The sequence below is a fragment of the Carcharhinus amblyrhynchos genome, chromosome 21, assembly GCF_965287045.1.
Source record: "Carcharhinus amblyrhynchos chromosome 21, sCarAmb.v2.hapA, whole genome shotgun sequence".
NCBI classification, from domain to species: Eukaryota; Metazoa; Chordata; class Chondrichthyes; order Carcharhiniformes; family Carcharhinidae; genus Carcharhinus; species Carcharhinus amblyrhynchos.
Window position 1 is genome coordinate 2,093,525 of NC_137344.1, and position 24,162 is coordinate 2,117,686.

Genomic DNA, 24,162 nt, shown 5'->3' on the forward strand with positions numbered 1-24,162 from the left:
GGACTAGGGGGCACAGCCTCAACATAAGGGGGGGGGGGGGTTAGAACGGAGTTGAGGAAGAATTTCTTCACTCAAAGGGTGGTGAATCTCTGGAATTCTCTGCCCGTTGAAGTGGTGGAGGCTACCTCGCTAAGTATTTTTAAGAAGCGGGTTGATGGGTTTTTGATAAGAGAGGGGATTAAGGATTATGGGGAGAGGGCGGGAATGTGGAACTGAGCCACGACAGATCAGCCATGATCTTATTGAATGGCGGGGCAGGCTCGAAGGGCTAGATGGCCTACTCCTGCTCCTATTTCTTATGTTCTTATGTTCTAACTCCTAAACTCAATCCCTCGATTAATGAAGGCCAGTACACCATACGCCTTCTTGACCACATCCTCCACCTGCGAGGCCGATTTATGCGTCCTATGGACCGGACCCCAAGATCCTTCTGCTCCTCAACACTGCTAAGACTCCTACCCTTGATATTGTACTCCTGCATCTCATTGGTCCTGCCAAAATGGACCACTACACATTTATCCACGTTGAAGTCCATCTGCCACTTCTCCGCCCAGTCTTGCATTCTATTTATGTCTCGCTGCAACTTCTGACATCCCTCCAGACTATCCACTACACCACCAACCTTCGTATCGTCGGCGAACTTACTAACCCATCCCTCCACTTCCTCATCCAGGTCATTTATGAAAATGATAAACAGCAAGGGTCCTAGAACAGGTCCCTGGGGCACTCCACTGGTGACCGACCTCCATGCAGAAAAAGACCCATCCACAACCACTCTCTGCCTTCTGCAGACAAGCCAGTTCTGGATCCACAAGGCCAAAGCCCCTTGGATCCCATGCCCTCTCACCTTCTCAAGAAGTCTTGCATGGGGGACCTTAAACGCCTTGCTGAAGTCCACGTAAACCATGTCCACCGCTCTTCCTTCATCAATGTGTTCAGTCACATTTTCAAAGAACTCAACTAGGCTCGTAAGGCACAACCTGCCCTTGACAAAGCCATGCTGACTATTTCTGATCATTCTAAACTTCTCTAAATGCTCATAAATCTTGTCCCTCAGAATCCTCTCCATCAACTTACCAACCACTGAGGTCAGACTCACCAGTCGGTAATTTCCCAGGCTATCCCTGTTCCCTTTCTTGAAAATAGGAACCACATCTGCAATCCTCCAATCCTCCGGAACCTCTCCCGTCTCCATCGACGACGCAAAGATCATCGCTGGGGCTCTGCAATCACTTCCCTCACCTCCCACAGTAACCTGGGGTACATCCCATCCGGTCCTGGCGACTTATCTATCTTGATAGAATTTAAAAGTTCCAACACATCCTCTTTCTTAACGTCCACACACTCAATCTTTTCAGTCTGCCGCAAACCTGTAGTACAACCTCCCAGATCACTTTCCACCGTGAATACCGAGGCAAAGTACTCATTAAGCACCTCTGCCATTTCTTCTGGTTCCAGGCAGACTTTTCCCCCTTCACCTTTTGTAGGTCCTATCCCTTCTCTTCTCATCAATTTACTCTTCGCATATTTGTATGACGCCTTGGGATTCTCCTTAATCTTACCCGCCAAGGCCTTCTCATGTCCCCTTCTGGCTCTCCTAATTTCGTTTTTGAGCTCCTTTCTACAAGCCTTATACTCCTCTAGATCCTTAACATCTCTTAGCTCTCTGAACCTTTTATACGCCCTTCTTTTCTTCCTGACTAGGTTCACCACGGCTCCCGTGACCTACCAAAACCTCCTTGTCTCATCGGAACGTTGCCGTGCAGAGCTCCAGTCAAACATTCCTTGAAAATCCGCCACCTTCATAGAACATTACAGCGCAGAACAGGCCCTTCGGCCCACGATGTTGCGCTGACCAGTTAAAAAAAAACAATGACCCACTAATCTAAACCAATCCCTTTTCGTCCATAAACCTATCCACGGATCTCTTAAACGCCCCCAAACTAAGCGCATTTACAACCGCAGCAGGCAGGGCATTCCAATCCCTCACCACCCTCTGGGTAAAGAACCTATCCCTGACATCCGTCCTATAACTACCCCCCCTTAATTTAAAGCCATGCCCCCTCGTGCTAGCTTTCTCCATCCGAGGAAAAGGCTATCACTATCCACCCTATCTAAACCTCTAATCATCTTATACGTTTCAATAAGATCCCCTCTTAGCCGCCTTCTTCCCAGCGAAAACAACCCCAAATCCCTCAGTCTCTCCTCATAGGACCTCCCCTCCATACCAGGCAACATCCTGGTAAACCTCCTCTGCACCCTCTCCAAAGCCTCCACATCCTTCCTGTAATGTGGGGACCAGAACTGCACACAGTACTCCAAGTGCGGCCGCACCAGAGTTGTGTACAGTTGCAACATGACGCTGCGACTCCTAAATTCAATCCCCCTACCAATAAACGCCAAGACACCGTATGCCTTCTTAACAACCTTATCTACTTGATTCCCAACTTTCAGGGACCTATGTACACATACACCTAGATCCCTCTGTTCATCCACACTATTCAAAGTCCTCCCGTTAGCCCTATACTCAACACATCTGTTATTCCTACCAAAGTGAATCACCTCACACTTCTCCGCATTAAACTCCTTCAGTACTTTTCCCCCAAGAACACCTCCTTCCAGTTTACTCATCCAATTATCTGCCTGATGTCTTCATATTTCCCCTTACTCCAGACAAACACCTTCCTAGCCTGCCTGATCCTATCTCTTTCCAATGCTATCGCGAAGGAGATAGAATTATGATGTCCACCCCTGAGATGCTCTCCCACCGGCAGATCCGACACCTGTCCTGGTTCATTAGCCAGCACCAGGTCAAGTACAGCCTCTCCTCTCGTAGGCTTATCCACATGCTGTGTCAGGAAACCCTCCTGAACACACCTAACAAACTCCTCCCCATCCAAACCCCTTACCCTAGGGATATTCCAGTTGATGTTTGGGAAATTAAAGTCTCCCATCACAACAACTCTGTTATTACTACATCTCTCTAGGATCTGTTTCCCTAGCTGCACCTAAGTTTGACTTCAGCCCAGTATGAATTTGGTAAACTGGTATTGTTGTATCCTTCCTGAAGTATAACCATAACTGAATTCAATACACCAGATGGGGTCCAGCCAAGGCTCTGCACAACAGAAGGATTACTGCCTTTCATTTGCATTCCAAACCTCTTGAAATACAAATCCAACGTTCAATTAGTGTTTGATTTTTTTTCTGACACAAGCACTGACTTTTCATGATTATAAATCTGCATACTCAAATCCTTGTGCTTGTCCAGTTTCTAGTCTCTCATCATCAAGAAAATAGGCGAACTTGTCTTTCTTGGATCCAGGGTATATTGCCTCACATCCCTTCATATCTGCCACAGTTTTTCTCACTTTCATCATCACAGATGGGCAATTCTGTTATCCTGGTCAGTGTACCTTCTTCAACGGACACCAAAAAAAGCCTAAATAAATGATTGCAGTCTGATTCATTCTTCCAACAACTGATTGCATGAAGCAATTAAGTATTTTGGCTATAAAGTTCCATATATGTCCAAGTATTTGTTTACAAGTGGAAGTAAAAGTGTGCTTTACAAACATCATGGGAAATGACAACATTTCCTATAATAGAAGTACTGGAAGAGGTTTAACTACAATGCACGCAAAAGATCTCTGACCCATATTTATTTCCCAGTGGCATTTGATTAGCAACTTCCACCAAAAGAAAGCAAAATACATCATACAAAATATTATGGCCGTGTGTAGCTTTGTATAGGTTTGCAACTGTTCCAGGCCGTCTTCTGTTATGGTGGAAATGAACTGAGGATTCTACTATTTGAAATTTACGTACGCTCATTGCATCAAATTCAGGAACAAATGCAGACCACTGAAGAACCAGTGAGGGTGCCACCTAGGAGGAAGAGAGAATACAGCAAAAAGGCAAGGTAGGGCATGAGATGGATAAGCTTAGGAACACTATCTTTTTCAAGCTCTAAAGTTTTACATAAAAGATTTCCTCCTGTTTTTAGTCTAGATTTATTTTTCACTTTTGCTGTAAAACATCCACTAACAAAAATCAAAGGAACATAAATGCTATCCCTGGTTTATCCTTCGCCACTTATTAATACTGAGCATAATTCTTGTATAACTATGTTCAAGAGCATAGCATTAGCTCAATCACCACTAATCTATATTACTGCTTTCAGCACAAAGGACTATTAGCAAGAGCGTGAAACTCTTGCAAAAAGGGCCACTTCAAAAAATTGAAAAGCAAACAATTAAACAAAACAGTTTGAAGGAATATAACAAGAACCTATTTATTCATATTTTGTTCAAATCTTGGCAGCAGAGTATGGCCACCACATTTGCACTGTAAGGAATTTTATTTCAAGTTGTAGCTGATTGCTTAGGGCCATACTCCCAGTGCCAATCCATCAAGATAATTCTTTGCATCAGTCTCCATCACAGATCAAGCAATATCACAATTGGAAGTAGGCAAAAGCCCAGACACACACTGAATAGCAAGCCTCCTTGGGGGGAGGGGCACAGTTAGAAATGAATAGATCACAAGTAGCTCTCAGGCTGCATTGTGAACATCACAGACTTAAATGACACTGTTCAAGTTCACAATTGGTGAACGACAGAGTTGTTAATGCATCTTTATAATTTATTCTAAAAAATGATAAAACTAATTTAACATACAACCTCAAGATTAACCTAGATGGATACATTTAATATTCAACTCTCCCTGTTGGCAATGGCCGTAGCTCGCAAACAAGGCAGTTTGAAGTTGTGACTCTTCTCGTACAAAGTGAATTTACATATGAATGATTAACACACTGGCAGCCCTAATCTTTTGCATGTTAACTCTTTAGGTTCATCTTAAAGTTATGCTGCTTAATTATTATGTTACCTTTTCATCAGTTGACATCGAAACTAGCCATAAAAATCAGGATTGTCAACTCTTATACCAATAATTGTACATTTATTGAATGCAGGAGCTAAACTTCAGACTAAGTCTTTTAATTGTAACATGGAACAACTACAACTGAAGACAAAATGGGTTCCTGATTCCAGGAACAAGTGTAATTTGTAAGATCCAGGAAACCAGTTAAACTTGCAGTTGACTAACTGAAGTTAGTATGCAGCAAGCCAGTGAAACCTTTCATGCTGCACTACAATTCACATTTAAAATATAAATTATTGCATCTTCATTGATTCAAAGCACAGCATTTGAAAATAATGAGTACTCCAATAAATAAATTGAAACAAAGCTATACTTTAGTCAGTTAACTTAAAATCACACAAAAGGTTACAAAGAACTATAATAAGTTTAATTCAGAACATTGGAAATGCACATAACTGAAACTGTCGCCAACTCAGAAACAAATTGTTAGTAACTACACATTGCTACCAACTTACTTGTGCCAAGGGAAAAATAAGGAAAAGGTACAATTATTACTAAACAGAACTGGCCTACGACTTTCACAGATAATTCCATGCCATTATACACAGAATGCCAAGTACAACACTACCATTCACCGTATTTAGATTTTCAGAAACAAGCAGCTATTTTATTCAGAAACAAACAATTAAAAAATGATCAGAAGCCTTAATACTTCCAAAACATACATCCAGCATCTAAAAAAAAGGATATTTATAAACATTTCATAAAGGCATAATAAAATGCTGTGAAGGAATATGTGTACTCTTATTCACAATTCATTTAAATAAAGCATTTTAGTAAGTTGCTAAGTAGGAGCAAAGAGAGGGGAAACAGAAGAAAGGGCTATATAGATATAATTGTAGATACATCATGTAAATATAGACGATACCAATAGTGAGACACAAGAGATAGGCCACAGGATCAGCGAGTACCTTATTTTCCTTGGAAGATTCTGTGTCAGTGCTGAAAGGCCTGTTGAAACGGAATAGTGCACAAGCAGCAGAACAGATAGCGATACCAGGATAGCTGAATTAATGACCACCGCCCCGCCAACAAAGCCAAACACAAACAGAAGCATGCAACCAGGACTCATGGCTCTGTGCTGGCATGGTTGTGTTCAAAGACCAGAACACTGTGGGGAAGGTTACACAGGGGTTGAGGGTGTATCCTTGGACTGAAAAATCTGTCACTCAACCACAGCCACAAAAGCGTGTGCTCGAAACAATGCCATCAGCATAACCAGCGAGCTACATTCTGCAGCAGCTCACACAGAATGACATCATCCTGCTAATATTTAAAAGCCGACGCTGATCACCTCAGCATCACTGCTGCAGCACTAGCAACCATCACTCCGTTATCCATCCCCCCCTCTGCCTCAACTACTCTGCTTATTGGTTGTAAAAATCCACTGCTTACATAATACATGTACAAAAAAGGAACCCTCATTGTTAAGCACAAATGGTCAGATTGGGCATATCACAACATATCCAATAGTAAAAACTTACAAACATAAAACCAGCCTTTTAAAAACAATTATTAACGGAGAAACTGTTTTACCAACAATTTTACAGCTATTTATCCTGCTCAGCATAATTGTTTTAATTCCAGCCTATTAGCCAGCGACAGCTCTATTATACAATGCACTTGTTCAACATCAGCAAACTATTGTTCACTGCTCTGTTATTAGGCAAATAGGTCACTGGTCACATGCCCCAAACACATCGACATTTCTATTTTGCCACAAGGAGCTAACAAAAACGAGAACGTTTACCGAACTCTGTTGTGGACTCCAGGTTCCTGCAGATCTGTCCCAAGCAACTGGTGAAGTTTGGTTCGTTCCAAGTGCTCCATGTAATTGTGGATCATCTGTGATGAAGACGGATGGGGAAATAAATGTCAGGTTTATCAGTATTTTATTATCTCAAGAATAGATGTTTTAGCAGAAAGTTAAAGCCACTTAGGTTTATAACTGCAAAGTAATGTAATGCTTGCAATACTCCTGCTTTTCATACTAGTATGTTTTGTATTTCGAGTTACTCAGATTACATAATTGTTTATGAAGTTATATTTCTTCAAAAATTCATTGATGGATGAGGAAACTCCCAGTGCATTTTCAGTCAACAAGTTCAGAACTTAATATGATGAGCAGAGCCTAACCCTGCCAGAGGGGCCAGCAGCAGAGTGGTCAGGGCAATCATGCATATGCTGATCTCCCAATATACTGCGAGATTGGCTGACATCACCCGCACTACCCCCTCTCCCCAGACATCGTCCCCCCCAATCACTGCTCCCCCCCAGCCTTCCCCCACCCCACGGGATCACCAGCCCAGATCACCGGCCCCACCACTAGTCCCCACCCATAATGTAGAGACCCCTTCTTTCCCATCCCCATCTAGCCCTCCTCCTGGGTGCCCCCACTCGTCTGGCACTGCCCGGCTCCCATGTCCCTAACCTTCCAGGGACCTCAATGGCCTCCGATCCCATCAGAGAGGCCATCATTTCCAGTCACCATTGCCGAGGACCAGCTGTGACCCCTGCTAATGGGAACCTTCGCCGGCAAGATCAGAAATCCAAGTGATCGGACAATATAGTCTGGAACTCCATAAATGGATTTAAACGAGGTAGTAAATATTTAAGCCTGCCTTGTCCCATTTCTCACACAAAGCTAAATCATTTTTTAAAAACTGCCCGGGGGAATCAGCCTGGAGGCTGGACGCTGGGCGGAAATCATTTATTTAGCCTCGCGCTTAAAATTTCCCGCCGCGCTACTCGACCAGCGTGGCGGGGGAGGAAAATCACACCCTATGATCCTTTTTTAAGCTGGTTAAAATAAATGAAAACTTCTATAGTTTGAATAGTGTTCTGACATTGTGCCAATATCTTAGAAATATGAATCAGAGCAAGGAATTGCACCAACATAGCTCCATAACATTCTATGTTAATCTTCCACTCAACCAGTTAACTTAGCTCCCTTAAAATCACAACTGAGATATTGCGTAACTAGTGAGTTCCCCAGTTACATCAGGTTCACCAATGAAATAATGTTTTACCATACAGAACAGACTACTGCCTCAAATTAATGATAATTTTTTGTAATATTTTTGAGTGGATCAGGATGTTAAAAGTCCTGTTTCATTGAGCGTAAGACCAGAAACCCAACTCTACACCCAAAATCCTCACAGGTCAAATCTAATCTCACAACACCTATCTAATCTGCATTAAACTGGGGGGGAATCTTCAATCACAGGGCATTTCTGTGCAGATAACCATTACAGGCAAATTTATCCAATGACGTCAGCCAGGGAAAGCTCAATGCATCGGTTCCACAAAATTGGAAACTGCCATATTCCCTTCCCCATCCACCAAATTCTCCACCAAAAGTTTGCTGATCAGGTGGACGTTGGCCAAGTTGCAAGATTATGTACCGTGTACCTGGTGGGTGGTGTTCTCACGTGAGATGATGGCATTCGTGTCGATGATCCTGCACGTCTTGCAGAGGTTGCTGTAGCAGGGTTGTGTGGTGTCATGAACACTGTTCTCCTGAAGGCTGGGTAGTTTGCTGCAGACAATGATCTGTCTGAGGTTGTGCAGCTGCTTGAAGGTAAGAAGTGGGGGTGTGGGGATGGTCTTGACGAGGTCTCCGTCTTCATCAATGACATGTTGAAGGCTCCGGAGACGATGTTATAGCTTCTCCGCTCCAGGGAAGTACTGGATGACGAAGGGTATTCTGTCCGCCATGTCCTGTGTTTGTCTTCTGAGGAAGTCAGTGCGGTTTTTTGCTGTGGATTTTGGTGTACTCCTTGTTTGTGCTAAGCTATTTAAATGTTTAAGTTTGGCCTGGGCAACAGTACTCCTGAATTCAGACTGCAGAATTATGGAATCCCGACAGTGCAGAAGGAGGCCAGTCGGCCCATTGAGTCTGCACTAACAACAATCCCACCTAAGCCATATCCCTTATGGTCAGCATGAAAAAACTAATATAATGGTTGGAGGCGCTGGATACTGCAAAGGTCCTGACAACATTCTGGCAACAGTAATGAAGACTTATGCTCCAGAACTTATCGATTCCCTAGCCAACCTCTTCCAGTCAAAGCAGCCAGTATAATTAAGGACGCCTGGCACCCCGGACATTCTCTCTTCCACCTTCTTCCGTCGGGAAAAAGATATAAAGGCACTGGCCTCCTAAGCCAGGGATTGTGGGTTCAGGTCCCATCTAGGGTGGTGTGTATTTTGTGGGCCGCAGGGTAGCACAGTGGTTAGCACTGCTGCTTCACAGCTCCAGGGTCCTGGGTTCGATTCCTGGCTTGGGTCACTGTCTGTGTGGAGTTTGCACGTTCTCCTCGCGACTGCGTGGGTTTCCTCCAGGCGCTCCAGTTTCCTCCCACAGTCCAAAGATGTGCAGGTTAGGTTGATTGGCCATGCTAAGAAATTGCCCCTTAGTATCTAGGGATGCACAGGTTACAGGGATTACTGGGTATAATATGTAGGGATATGGGGGTAGGGTGTTGGTGGGATTGTGTTCGGTGCAGACTCGATGGGCCGAAGGGCCTCTTTCTGCACTGTAGGGTTCTATGATAAAAGTCTGAGGTCAAGTACCAACCGACTCAAGAACAGCTTCTTCTCTGCTGCCAGACTTTTGAATGGACTTACATTGCATTAGTTGATCTTTCTCTACACCCTAGCTATGACTATAACACTACATTCTGCACTCTCCTGTTTCCTTCTCTATGAATGGTATGCTTTGTCTGTAAAGCGTGCAAGAAACAATACTTTTCACTGTAAGCTAATACATGTGACAATAATAAATCAAATCAAATCATGCAGCACCTTCCAAACCCACAACTGCTATCAAAGCTAAAGGGAGAAGGAGGGCAAGTACAATGGAATACTACCACCTGGAAATTCCCCTCCAAGCCACACACCAACCTCACTTGGAAATATATCATTATTCCTTTACTGTCGCTAGGTCAGAATCCTGGAACTCTCTCTAACAGTACACCACATGGACTGCAACAGTTAACAAAGACAAGCTGTTCCAGAACAATTACAACATTGCCATCTACTCAACAATGAGAAAAACTGCCATAGCGTATCCTGTTCACAAAGCATGAACAAATCTAATCTGGCCAATTACTGTCCCATCAGTCCACTCTTGATCATCAAAGTAATGGACAATAACACTGACAGTGCTATCCTGCAGCACTTACTGCTCACTGATGCCCAGTTTGGTTTCTACCAGGGCTACTCAGCACCTAACCTCAAGGTTCAAATAGGGACAAAAGAGCTGAACTGTAGAGGGGGAGGTGAGAATCACTGCCCTTGTCATCAAGGCAACATTTGACCAAGTGCAGCATCAATGAGCTCTAGCAAAACTGGAGTCAATGGAATCAGGGGGGTAAGCCCTCTGTTCATTGGAGTCAGATCTGGCAGAAAGGAGGATGGTTTTGGATGCTGGAGATCAATCATCTTAGTCCCAGGACATCACTACAGGAGTTCCTCTGGGTAGAGTCCTAGGCCCAACCTAGGAAGTGGGGATGCTTTTGCTAAGGATTACAACGTTCAGCATCATTCGAGACTCCTCAGATATTGGAACACGCCTTGTCCAAGCAGCAAAACCTGGACAGCATTCAGGCTTGGACTGATGAGCAGCAAGTAACATTCATGTTACACATGTACCAGGCAATGACCATCACCAACAGGAAAAATTCTAACCACCACTCTTAAATTCAATGGTACTACCATTGCTGATTTTCCACTGTCAACATCCTGGGGGATTACCATTGACCTGAAACAGCCATGTAAATGCCTGGGATTCTGTGGTGAGTAAATCACCTCCTGACTCCCCAAAGCCTGTCCGCCATCTGCAAGGCCTAAGTCAGCTGTATGATGGAATATTCTTCACATGCTAGATGAGTATAGCTCTAATAACACTCAAGAAGTTTGACATCATCCAGCACAAAGCAGTTGCTTGATGTCCACTACTGACACACCGTGACAACGTATACAGGATGCATTGTAGCAATTCACCATGGCTCCTTCGACAATATTTTCCAATCCTATAATCTCTACCACTAAAAAGATGTGCTGCAGATGCATGGGAAAAAAAACCCTTCAAGTTCCATCCAAGCCACACACAATCCTGGTTTAGGTTCTCCTTTACTGTCGTTGGATCAAAATCCTGAAACACTCTAATCCCGATGGATGTACCTACATCACCTGTACTGCGGTGACTCAAGAAGGCAGCTCAGCTCCATCTCAAGAGCAATTAGGGAAGGGCAACAAATATCCTATATCCTGAGAAAGAATAAATAAAAGACAGCCCTGCCCACTCTTCTTTATGCATGCAAGATTTGGCCTGTGTTCTAGTGTTATGCTAAGCTCAAACATTTTCATTTAAGCTGCCTTCAGGAGCTTCTAAAGATCAGATGGCAAGATAATACACCAGGCACTGAGGTACTCAGCCATTTGGCAAGCATCCATACCTTACTGAAGATCACAACTTAGTTTGGCTGGTCATATATTTAGAATGCCTGACACTTGCTCAACAAAGCCAATCTTCTACCGACAATTTGAATCTGGGTGCACTCCTGTGACATTCAAAAGAAACACTCCAAGGACACTCAAAGCTACGCTCAGGAAATCTGTTATCAACTTTGAGTCCTGGGAAAAACGTGCTCAAAATCACTGCATCCGGTGCAACCAACTAAAAAAAAAGTGGTCTTCGAAAACCAGTGCCTATCAGAGGGATAAGAGAAAACTCAGAGATAGATCCCAAGTGAGCAATTTGTCCAAAACTCAATTGTCTGCAGCGTTCTAGCCTGTTTGCAGCAGAACCTTCCAGGTGTAGACTGACCTCAAGTATCATTCATGTACCCACCAGAACCCTACCAATCACCCCAGATAATGAAAATGGTCATTCTAGCCTCAAAGGACAGTTTTGAGTCGAGGGGCATTATCTCCCAATGCAGAGTTGACAGCACACACTTTAAATCTTCCCTTTCCTATGACTAGGTTACCCACAATGCTTCCTACTCAATGTTATTAGTTGCCTCTATGTGCTTTTTCTGTTTAAAAAAAAAGTGACAGCATATATAAAAGAATAAAACCCATTTGGGGGGGGGGGGGGTGTGTGTGTGTGTGTGTGTGTGTGTGTGTGTGTGTGTGTGTGTGTGTGGGGCTGTGTGCAAACAGCGACAGAAGTTGCCAGCAACAAATACAGATACAAGAGAAATTAATGTGTGATGCAGGAAAAAGTGTGGAAGGGGGTTAGAGACAAAAAGGAAAAACTAAACTTGTACATCTAGGGAGGGGACGGAGACGGTGTTTATTTTGCTTAAGATAAAATTAAAAAGATAAAACAGTGTTTTTTTTAAACAGTATTCTAAAATAATATTGGCTGCCAGCAGACTGGACCTTATAAAGGCTTCTTGTTCTCTTCTAATGGTTCAAAGATGGTTGGTACCAAAATATGATGTGGATATGCGGGCATTGGACTGGGGTAAACACAGTAAAAAGTCTGACAACACCAGGTTTCAGTCCAACCGATTTATTTGATAGTAAATTCACTAGCTTTCGGGTTAGCCCCTTCGTCAGATGAATGGAGAGTTCTGGCTTCAGACAGAGCATATAAAGCACAGACAGTTTACAGATTACTGATTAGAATGCGAATCTTTACACCTAACCTGCTGTTCAAGTCTTAAAGTGGTTGACAATGTGTGTGGAAGGACCACTGATCACAGGTTAAAGAGATGTGTATTGTCTCCAGACAGTACAGTGAGTGAGGTTTTGCAAACCCAGGCGAGTCACGGGGGTTACGGATAGTGCGACATGAACCCAAGATCCCTGTCGAGACCGTCCTCGTGTGTGGAACTTGGCTATCAGTCTCTGCTCAGCGACTCTGTGCTGTCGTATGTCGTCTGACCTTCAGGTAAGCATTCTCCAAGGCGGCCTTCACGACACACAACAGCACAGAGTTGCTGAGCAGATACTGATAGTCAAATTCCGCACACGAGGACGGTCTCAGCAGGGATCTTGGGTTCATGTCGCACTGTCTGTAACCCCCGTGACTTGCCTGGGTTTGCAAAACCTCACTTACTGTACTGTCTGGAGACAATACACATCTCTTTAAACTGTGATCAGTGCTCCTTCCACACACACTGTTAGCCACTTTAAGACTTGAACAGCAGGTTAGGTGTAAAGATTCGCATTCTAATCAGTAATCTGTAAATTGTCTGTGCTTTATATGCTCTGTCTGAGGCCAGAACTCTCCATTCACCTGACGAAGGGGCTAACCTGAAAGCTAGTGAATTTACTATCAAATAAATCAGCTGGACTGAAATCTGGTGTTGTCAGACTTTTTACCGTGGTACCAAGATACCCAGAAAGGGTTCAAACCTTGGTCCGTCTCTTATTTTATTCACTTTCAGGACAAAGGTTCAAACAAGGCAGTGCGCTATTTAGATTCACTAAAAAGCTGCAATATTTGTGAACCACGTGCAGCATAACTGCTCCTTTCCCATGTTTGCAAAGCTGGACAGTTATTTTCTGCAAATGTTTGATGCATCTTCACTTCACACAAATTCATTAATCGGCCATGTCTGATGGTCTAATTACTCTATTTGATGAGTGATGACACTAACAGAACTCAAATCTATGAGGGAGCATCCAATACATTTGAACCATGAAGCCCCTCCTCCTTGGTTAATTCCACCCACTTCTTGAGCCACAGAGTTTTGTCGAAGCAGAGTTCCTGTCAAGTGGCCATACTTTTTATGTGAACTGTGACAGCGCTTGCAAAAAATGTTATCCATCCTGGGAATCTAATGTGTTCTCACAGGATTGGGCTCCCGGTACAAAAATCAGGAAACCTCCACTCTGATTTCTCAGCCAAAACACAAGAGGTCCATCTGACACTCTTGCTAAGATCAGTTAATTTGACACACATCTGGAATTACATCTGACTGATGCGCATGACTCAGTTAAAAATTGGCTTTACCAGATGTTCCATGAGGAACAATTATTTTCCAAAAAACAAATTCTAGAAATGCTCACATTACTAGCCAGGATATGAAACAGGAACTAGGAAAACAGATATAGCTTACAAACTAAACGTGTATACCTTGACCCAAACTGGCCACACTCATTTGTGCTCTTCTTACTCTACTTCTCAGAAATAATGGACCATACCAGAACTATTTCTAAACGCAGTGGAAGTTTAGTGTATAGGGGAAGAAATGATGCCAGATTGAAATTCACGGCATTGCTCACTTAGTGAAAAGAATCAGACCTTTCAGTGGCAACACTCAAGAAGCTTGACATCATCCAGGACATGGCAGCTTGACAGTGCTGTTAGGGAATGCCACAGAGAATGCATCAGGGAATGAACAGCTTGTTCAAATTCCAGCCAGGCAGGTTGACTCTGGTCAAGGTGTTGCCATGGAAGAGAACAAGAGGATAATTGCATAGACATTCAACACCTCCACCACCACCAAACAGCAGCAGCTGTGTATACCATCTACAAGATGCAGTGCAGGAACTCACCAAGGCTCCTTAGGCAGCATCTTCCAAATCCACGAACTCTACTATCTAGAGGGACAAGAGCAGCAAATACATGGGAATACCCCCCCCAAGTCACTCACCATCTTGAGTTGAAAATATATCACTATTCCTGGGTCAGGAAGAACTTCCATCCTAACAGCACTGTGGGCGTACCTACACTTCAGGGGTTGCAGTAGTTCAAGCAGGCAGCTCATCACTACCTTCTCAAGGGCAAACAGGAATGGGTAATACATAATTGTCAAGCCAGTGACACACTCATCCCATAAAACTGTTTTTTTAAAAAATTCAAATCTATAATGCAAAGATTTTGTCATTAAAGCCAACTTGAAATTTGAATGTTTTTGCAGTTATTTTCAATATTAATTGTTAAGCTTGCTTGACAACTTGAGAAGCAGTTCCCACTCTCCCAGCTGGCCTGGGATACGCTTGAAGGTGGATTGCTTATACACAAATACACATTAAATAGTAACCCATCCTCTATTGGTTTGGTAGTACAGAACTTGATTATTGCTGGAAAAAAAAGACATGTTGAAGCTTTTCATTTGCACTCATGAGGGCAGATTCACAAGAACAACAAAAAGGAACAATAATTTATACTGCATGAGAAGAGGGTGCTGATTGGTTGGTGAGTGAACTCTATTGGTAGAGGCATTGCCATAGAGAATGCACCAGGGAACGATTAACTGCCAAATGTGAATAGGAGAACATTTACGTGACAGTGATCATTGCACCATAAGGATTAGGATGGCTGTGGAAAACGACAAGGGGAAATCCAAAGTCTGAGTAAAACTGGGGGAAGGAGCTGTCTTTACCAGAACGAGCTCTTCTTTAAAGTTGAGGTACACTCTGATAAGGGGAAAGCCAGGACAACTGAAACCAGAGCTGTTAGAATAACAAGCAAGATCAAGTAAATAAAGGGAACATTTGATAATTGTCAGGTTGATAATATAAGTCAGACTCAGGCTGAACATAGAAAGTTTAGAGGGCAAGTGATAGAAGAAAAAATGAAGAGAGCATGAGAAGAAACTAGAAGCAAACATAAAAACGGAATCTAGAAGTCTTCTATAAGCATATAAATTGTATAAAGATAATAAGAACCGCACTGGGGGCTATTAGGGACCAAAAAGGGGAATTTTACATGAGAAAAGGACATGTTTGCATCTGTCTTTACCAAGGAAGATGCTTCCAACACAAACCTTGGAAGTATTAAGAAATGTGAGAATGGCGAAGATAAACTTCAACATAACACAAATATGCTGGTCGAATAGGTAAAGATATGGCAGATGGAATTTAATGCAGAGAAATGTGAATAATACATTTCAAGAGGAAGAATGAGAAGAAGCAATAAAAATAAAGGGTATAATTCGAAAAGGGATACCGTAGCAAATGGATCTAGAGGATTATGTGCATAAAATTGGCTTTTATTGGTAGAGGGATTGAATTTTGGAGCCGTGAGGTCATGTTGCAACTATGCAAAACTCAGGTGCAGCCGCACTTGGAGTATTGCGTACAGTTCTGGTTGCCGCATTATAAAAGATATGGAAGCACTGGAAAGGGCACAGAGGAGGTTTACCAGGATGTTGCCTGGTATAGTGGGAAGATCTTACTTGGAAAGGCTGAGGGACTTGAGGTTATTTTCATTAGCGAGAAGGAGGTTACGAGGTGACCTAATTGAGGCATACAAGATGATCAAAGGATTGGATAGGGTGGACAGTGAGAGCCTTTTTCCTCAGATGGTGATGGCTAACACGAGGGGACATAACTTTAAATTAAGGGGTGGTAATTATAGGATGGATGTCAGAGGTAGGTTCTTTACTCAGAGGGTAGTAAGGTCGTGGAATGCCCTGCCTGCAGCAGTTGTGGACTCGCCAACTTTAAGAGCGTTCAAATGATCAGTGGATAGGCATATGGATAACACTGGAATAGTTAAGGTTAGAGGGTCATTAGATTGGTTCCACTGGTCGGCGCAACATCGAGGACCGAAGGGCCTGTACTACACTGTAATGTTCTATGTTCTAAAATGTTGAGGGTAGCAGGGCAGATTGAGGAAGTGGTTAATAGAAAAACAGGATCCTGGGCACTGATTTCAGATAACAGAAACAAAGGTGACATGAGGGAAAACGTTTCCATGTAGCATGGTTAAGATCTGGAATGTACATCCTGAGAGTGTGACAGAGGCAAGTTCAATCTTGGATTTCAAGCCAGTATTGGATAATTATCTGAACAGAACAGAATTGCAGGGCTACTGGGAAAGGCAGCAGAATGGGACTAGCCAAGTTCTTCTCAGAGAGAACTGGCACAGATAAGATGGTAAAAAGTCTGACAACACCAGGTTTAAGTCCAACCGATTTATTTGATAGTAAACTCACTAGCTTTCGGGTTTGTCCCTGCGTCAGGTGAATGGAGAGTTCTGGCCTCAGACAGAGCATATAAAGCACAGACAGTTTACAGATTACTGATTAGAATGCGAATCTTCACACCTAACCTGCTGTTCAAGTCCTAAAGTGGCCGACAATGACTTTGTGTTGTCAGACTTTTTACTGTGTTTACCCCAGTCCAACGCCGGCATATCCACATCAGATAAGATGGACCAAATGGCCTTCAACCGTGCTATAACCTTTGATTTGATTTATTATTGTCACATGTATTAACATGCAGTGAAAAGTATTGTTTCTTGCGAGCTATACAGCAGGAAATGAGAGACTGCAGAATGTAGTGTAACAGTAATAGCTAGGGTGTTGAGAAAGATCAACTTAACATAAGAAATAGGAGCAGGAGTAGGCCATCTAGCCCTTCGAGCCTACCCCGCCATTCAATAAGATCATGGCTGATCTGAAGTGGCTCAGTTCCACTTTCCCGCTTTCTCCCCAAAACCCTTAATCCCCTTGCCTACCAAAAACCTATCTACCCGCGTCTTAAATATATTTAGCGAGGTAGCCTCCACCACTTCAACGGGCAGAGAATTCCAGAGATTCACCACCCTTTGAGTGAAGAAGTTCCTCCTCAACTCTGTTCTAAACTGACCCCCCCCCCCCACCTTACCTTGAGGCTGTGCCCTCTAGTCCTGCTGTCCTTTCTGAGCGGGAAGAACCTCTCCACCTCGACCCTATCCATCCCTTTCATCATCTTATACGTCTCAATGAGATCCCCCCTCATCCTTCTAAACTCTAACGAGTACAAGCCCAGTCTATATATCTAAGCCCAGTACAAAATATAGAAGGACGCCTCCGTGTCCAGTTGTGCGTCTACCATTGGCTCAGGATTTCAACAATGTGATGGATTTGAAGATTTGGGACAAAGGCAGCAATGTATGACAAAGACAAAACGACTATTACGGGCAAAATTATGACTTACTGGATTGGAACTGGGTGGGGGCCATTTAAATTTGTGATGGACAGAGAGGTAAACTTGGGAATGATGAGTTCCAATATGCGTGTGGAAGTTTGAATTTTGTGGTGATGCACACTCCAGCAGAAAGTCAGTCTCTGTGAACGGAATCATGCAGTAATAAATGATATGCTGTTTAAGGTTTTGGCCAATCAACCAGGCTGTAAATCGCAGATTGCATTAGCTTGGGTGGTACATGTGAAAAATTCATTACAAATGGTGGGGGGTTATAATTCGTGCCAATTGGTATTTGGGAGGAACCCAAAATTACAATCAGTATTGATGGATTCTCCTCCAGCATTAGAAGCGACAAGCATTAACTCCATTTTTTCCCACACATCTGAATGCGTGCATGAAGGGAGAACAGCCTTCATTATTGTCAAGGTTTCAGAGCAACTACAATGAGCCCTAAGGCATCACATAACAATGTCGGGAAAAAAGGATATGGTGTACTATAAACATAAGAACATAAGAAATAGGGCTAGATGGCCTCCTCCTGCTCCTTCGAGCCTGCCCCGCCATTCAATAAGATCATGGCTGATCTGTTGTGATAGGGGCAGATGGCATGGTAGTTATACTACAACACAGTAACCAGACAGTACGGGCCCACTCTTTAAGAATAGTGGGAATTGATCATGAATTTGGAGCATCTGACCAAATGTCAGACCAATACCAATACCTTGTACCTCACATACACATACCTTGAGCAACTATGATGATCAGACAACTATAGATAAAAGGGAATCTGATGATCTACTACATTACAGTGAGGCAGGATTTGAAACTATTACTTCAAAGGTTCAATTACCCAAAGTGGACACAAGTGGTATCATATATAACACCAAAGGGTCAAGTGAGTGGAAGGATGCCAGGATAGTCAGAAGAGTGGGAAAACATAAACACTGGCTCAATATCCAAGGGCAAAAAAGCAACGGAAAATGGGGTGGAAGCCAAAAAAAGCAAGATTTAAGTTCTGAGGATGAGTCAGCGTCCACTCATTAACCCAGGAAAGGGTCATGAATCTGTGACCGAAGTTACGTTGAAACCTTGAAATCACAAGGTTTCAGAGCAGTGCTCCTTCATCAGGAGACAGCGGCACTGCAAAAGCTTGTGATTTTAAATAAACCTGTTGGACTATAACCTGGTGTTGCGTGACCACTCATCTCGTCCACCCCAGTCCAATACCAGCATCTCCACATCACGTTGACAGAAAACAGAGGCCTGAGTGCTTCCACCACCTTCCATCGGAAAAAAGATACAAAAGTTTGAGGTCACGTGCAAACCAACTCAACAACAGCTTCTTCCCTGCTGCTGTCAGACTTTTGAACGCGAGGTAGGTCCATTCAAAAGTCTGACAGCAGCAGGGAAGAAGCTGTTGTTGAGTTGGTTTGTACGTGACCTCAAACTTTTGTATCTTTTTTCCGACGGAAGGTGGTGGAAGAGAGAATGTCCGGGGTGCGTAGGATCCTTAATTATACTGGCTGCTTTGCCAAGGCATTGAGAAGTGTAGACAGAGTCAATAGACGGGAGGCTGGTTTGCGTGATGCACTGGGCTACATTCATGACCTTTTGTAGTTTTTTGCGGTCTTGGGCAGAGCAGGAGCCCATACCAGGTTGTGATACAACCAGAAAGAATGCTTTCTATGGTGCATCTGTAGAAGTTGGTGAGAGTAGTTCTGAGATTCTGAAATAACTCCTCAGTCGCCAACGTCCCTTCACCAGATGCCCTCTATTTACAAGGACGTAGTTGAGGAGACATTGTGATAATCTTTCAGGAATGCGTGGAGTCAGGGAAGGTCCCAGAGGACTGGAAAATGGCTTACATAATACCCCTGTTAAGAAGGGAGAGAGGCAAAAGATGGGAAATTGTAGGCCATTGGCCTAACCTTGGTTGTGAGTCCATCTTGCTGAGTCCATTATTAAGGATGAAATGGCAGAGTACTTGCAAATGCATGGTAAAATAGGGCTGAGTCAGCATAGCTTCATCAAAGGGAGGTCATGTTTGACAAATCTATTAGAATTCTTTGAGGAGGTAACAAATAAATTAGACAAAGGGGAACCAGTGGACATGATTTATTTGTGTTTCCAGAAAGCCTTTGACAAGGTACCTTACAGGAGACTACTAAATAAGCTATAAGCCAATGATGTTAGAGGCAAGGTACTGGCATGGCTAGAAGACTGGCTGACAGATAGAAGGCAGAGAGTGGAGATGAGGGGGTCCTTTTCAGGATGGCAACTGATGACTGGTGGTGTTCCAGAGGGGTCAGTATTGGGACCACAACTTTTCACTGTATACATTAATGATCTGGAAGATGGAACTGAGGGCGTGGTTGCTAAATTTGCAGATGATACAAAGACATGTGGAGGGACAGGTAGTGTTGAAGCTAGAGAATGACTTGGACAGGCTAGGAAGTGGGCAAAGAAGTGGCAAATGGAATACAACATAGGACAGCTCAGTGACTTTCACTGTTTGCTGTGCAGATACATGGATTTGGGCCAGCGTCTGCGGGAGTTTGCACATTCTCCCCGTGATTGCGTGGGTTTTCTCTGAGTGCTCTGGTTTCCTCCCACACCCCAAAAATGTGCTCTTAGACATATTGGTGTAACAAATTGTCCCTCAATTAGTTTTCCCTCAATCTTCCCCAATAGGCATAGACAAAGGTCATAGGTAGAGGAGGGCACTCAATGTTAAAATGATGGCGTGGGCTCGTTGGGTCCGTTTCCCATGCTGTATTATCCTTTGTTCTTTGACAGTTTGAGGTTATGCACTTTAGTAGGAAGAATAGAAGGCTAGACTATTTTCTAAATGGGGAAAAGCTTCAGGAATCTGAAGCACAAAGGGATTGGGAGTCCAGGTTCAGGACTCTCTTAAGGTCAACATGCAGGTTCAGTTAGGAAGGCAAATTCAATTTCTAGAGGGCTAGAATAGAGCAGCTGAGGCTGCATAAAGCCCTGGACAGACTCCATTTGGAGTACTGTCAGCAGTTTTAGGCCCCATATCCAAAGAAGGATGTGCTGGCCTTGGAAGGGGTCCAGAAGAATGATCCCAGGAATGAAGGGTTTGTCGTATGAGAAGTGGTTCAGCAGTCTGGATCTATGCTTGATGGAGTTTAGAAGAATGAGGGGCAGGATCTAATTGAAACTTAGAGTACTGAGGGGCACAGATAGAGTGTACGTGGAGAGGACGTTTCCACTAGTGGGAGAGACTAGAATGTGAGGGCACAACCTCAGAGTGAGGGGGTGCTCTATTAAAACTGAGATGAGGAGGAATTTCTTCAGCCAGAGGGTGGTGAATATGTGGAACTCATTGCCACAGAGGGCCGTGGAGGCCAGGTCAGTGTCTTTAAGACAGAGATAGATAGGCTCCTGATCAATAAGGGGATCAAGAGCTATGGGAGAATGCAGGAGAATGGGGATGAGAATCATATCAGCCATGATTGAATGGCAGACCAGACTCAATGGGCCGAATGGCCTAATTCTGCTCCTATACCTTGTGGAGTAAGCTCAATTCCACTCCTTACAGTGCTGCAGGTACAAAGTCAGAATCCGGAATGACAGCGGACTTGGCACACCTCTACAGGCGAGGTTCCCTGATTAAGCAAACAATCATTACCTCAATCAGGGGAGCTCATACTCCAATAGACCCACCTCACAGGCCTTGTTGAGTTCATTACAGATTCTAGGAAATTAAAGCACCTTTTCTACAGGAAATACCTCAAAGCCCTAAGTTGAAAACAGTTAACTGATAGTCACTCAGATCTGAGGGGGGGGTTGTAAAGAGAAGAAGTGAAGAACCCTTTCTAGCAATATTCAGGATGCTTCCAGTCAGGCATGAGGATGGGTATGATAACCCTAACTAAAGATACATAGAGACCTTGGAGTCAATGTGGACAGCTGAGCTAACAATGAGGACAGGAAAAGAAAGGAGCTTCCCCAGCACCAGCACACAGTTATTTTGGATACAATATATATGGACACACACACAAGCTTTACTTGCTAGTTGCCACTTGTTTATCCAAAATTAATTCAATAGCCTGATTTTTGTTGACTTTGTGTTCCCCACAGCCTTCATCTCGAGATAATTGTAATGACAGAATCTTTTCTACCAATGTCTTTCATTTCCAATGTAGTTGCTCTGCCACATGTAATCAATTTAAAATTGGATGATCCAATTCTTCTTCCTATTGTTGTGATGGAAGGTGCTGTAACACTTAATCTCCCATTTCCCCCCCTTCTACTTTCACATCCTGCTTGTTTTTATATGAAAAATAAAAACTACGTGAACAATTTACAAAACTCATTTCCATGAGAACTCTATGTTGTAAGAGATGCCATTCATATAACGTTATCATCTTGTTAGGGACCATTAATATTTAAAGAGAACTCTGTTTTAACCAACAGAATCACCCCACAAGTTTTCATGTTTTTAAACAAAAACATTATTGTACACAAGACTTAAAACCAGTACAATATTAACTTCTAGAACAGCGGTCTCCAAGTTCTGATCTGGATGCGGCCCGCGGGTCATAGTTTGGAGACCTCTGTTCTAGGGCATAGAACAATGCAACATAGGAACAGGCCCTTTGGCCTGTGAAATTGTGCCGAGCATGACACCAAATTAAGCTAATCACTTCTTCCTGCCCTTGGTCCATATCCCTGTATTGCTTGCATATTCATGTGCTGACCCAAAAGCCCCTTAAATGCTCCTATTGTATCTGCTTGCACCACCATCCCTGGCCTCTCCTTATGGCTCATACCCTCAAATCCATGTAGCTACCTGGTAAACCTCTTCTGCACCCTCTCCAAAGCTTCCACATCCTTCCTGTAATGTGGCGACCAGATTTGAACACAATACTCTAAGTGCAGCCTAACTAAAATTTTTTAAAGCTGCAACATAACATCCTGACTTTTGTACTCAGTGCCCAGCCAATAAAGGCATGCCTTCTTTACCACCCTATCTACTTGTGTGGCTACTTTCAGGGAGTTATGGACTTGAACCCCAAGATCTCTCTGTACATCAATGCTGTTCAGGTCCTGCCATTAACTATATACTTACCCTTAACATTTGATCTCCCAAAGTGCAGCACCTCACACTTGCCCAGATTAAACTCTACCTACAAATTTTTTTGCCCATATCTGCAATTGGTCTATGTCTTGCTGTATCCATTGACAACCTTCTACACTATCCACAACGCCACCTATCTTTGTGTTGTCTGCAAACTTACAAATCCATCCAAGTCATTTATTTATGTCACAACAGAACTTAACAATATGATTTAAAACTATGTACGTTATACACTCAGTTTTACTTCTTACTTCCCCTCCCTAAAAAGTTGGTTTGAAGTTCCAAAGGCTGGAAATTCTACAGATAGAGTTCTTTCTCTTTCGGAATGGTGGAAAGTGAATTGCAAAGAGATACCCCAGGTGAATAGAAAATGGTATGCCCAACTGGCTATCAATATAATTTCTTCTATTTTGCTCAAATTTCAAACCCCTCCCTCAAATCTTGTTTCTCTTCAAAGAAAGAATGTGTATTGCAGTACTTCCGCAAACACAGCATCCATTCTGCCAAATTGCAACACGATCTCAACATAGGAACATTTAGATCACCAGACAATAACAAGATTTATTCCCCACATCAGAGCTACAAAGGCCATTGATTGAAATCATTAAACACAGTTTAAACTTGAACTTCACTGGGTGATACAATTTGGCATTGCGTGATTTGCAGCATTTAACCTGTGATTAGCAGAGATGTTGTCACTGGTAGGAGCCATGAGCTTCCTGTGTCCAACAGTTCCCTGAAACATGAGCCCGAGGGAGTCATCAATGAGCCAGATTTTTCTGGGATGGGGCATCTTGTGGAACTAGCTGATCATTAGGCTTTGGTCTTTACCTTTCTTAAGTCCACAGAAACTGGGATCAGGCGTCAACAATTCAGCCTCTCAAGCATGTCCTGCCATTCAACACAATCGTGGCTGATCTCATCTTGGACTCATCTCCACTTTCCTGCCTGTTCCCCACATCCCTTCAACCTACTACTAATTAAAAACCCATCTATCTCCTCCTTAACTACGTTTAATCTTCTGGCATCTACTACGCTCTGTGATAGAGAATTCCACAGATTGACAATCCTTTGAGTGAAGCAATTCCTCCTCATTTCTGTTTTAAATCTGCCAGCCCTGAGCTTCAAACTATGGCCTCTCATTTTGGAATGTACAACAAGGAGAAATATCTGCTCTATGTCTATCCTGTTAAACCCCCTTAGAATCTTATATACATTCTATCCCTACA

At 43.2% G+C, this 24,162-nt stretch overlaps 1 protein-coding gene across 6 annotated transcripts in view; it reads right to left on the reverse strand.

The window, feature by feature from the left end:
- Positions 1–24,162, reverse strand: part of LOC145356524 (C-Jun-amino-terminal kinase-interacting protein 4-like) — a 315,087-nt gene that overhangs the window by 140,480 nt on the left and 150,445 nt on the right. For 4 of the 6 annotated variants that reach the window (XM_080209269.1, XM_080209264.1, XM_080209266.1 and 1 more), the window contains exon 4: positions 6,695–6,789. In XM_080209269.1, coding sequence (XP_080065395.1) covers positions 6,695–6,789 — 95 coding nt within the window. Of the gene's footprint in view, positions 1–5,855; positions 6,174–6,694; positions 6,790–24,162 lie in introns of those variants that run through there. The other 2 variants (XM_080209268.1, XM_080209267.1) reach the window with 2 other exon arrangements.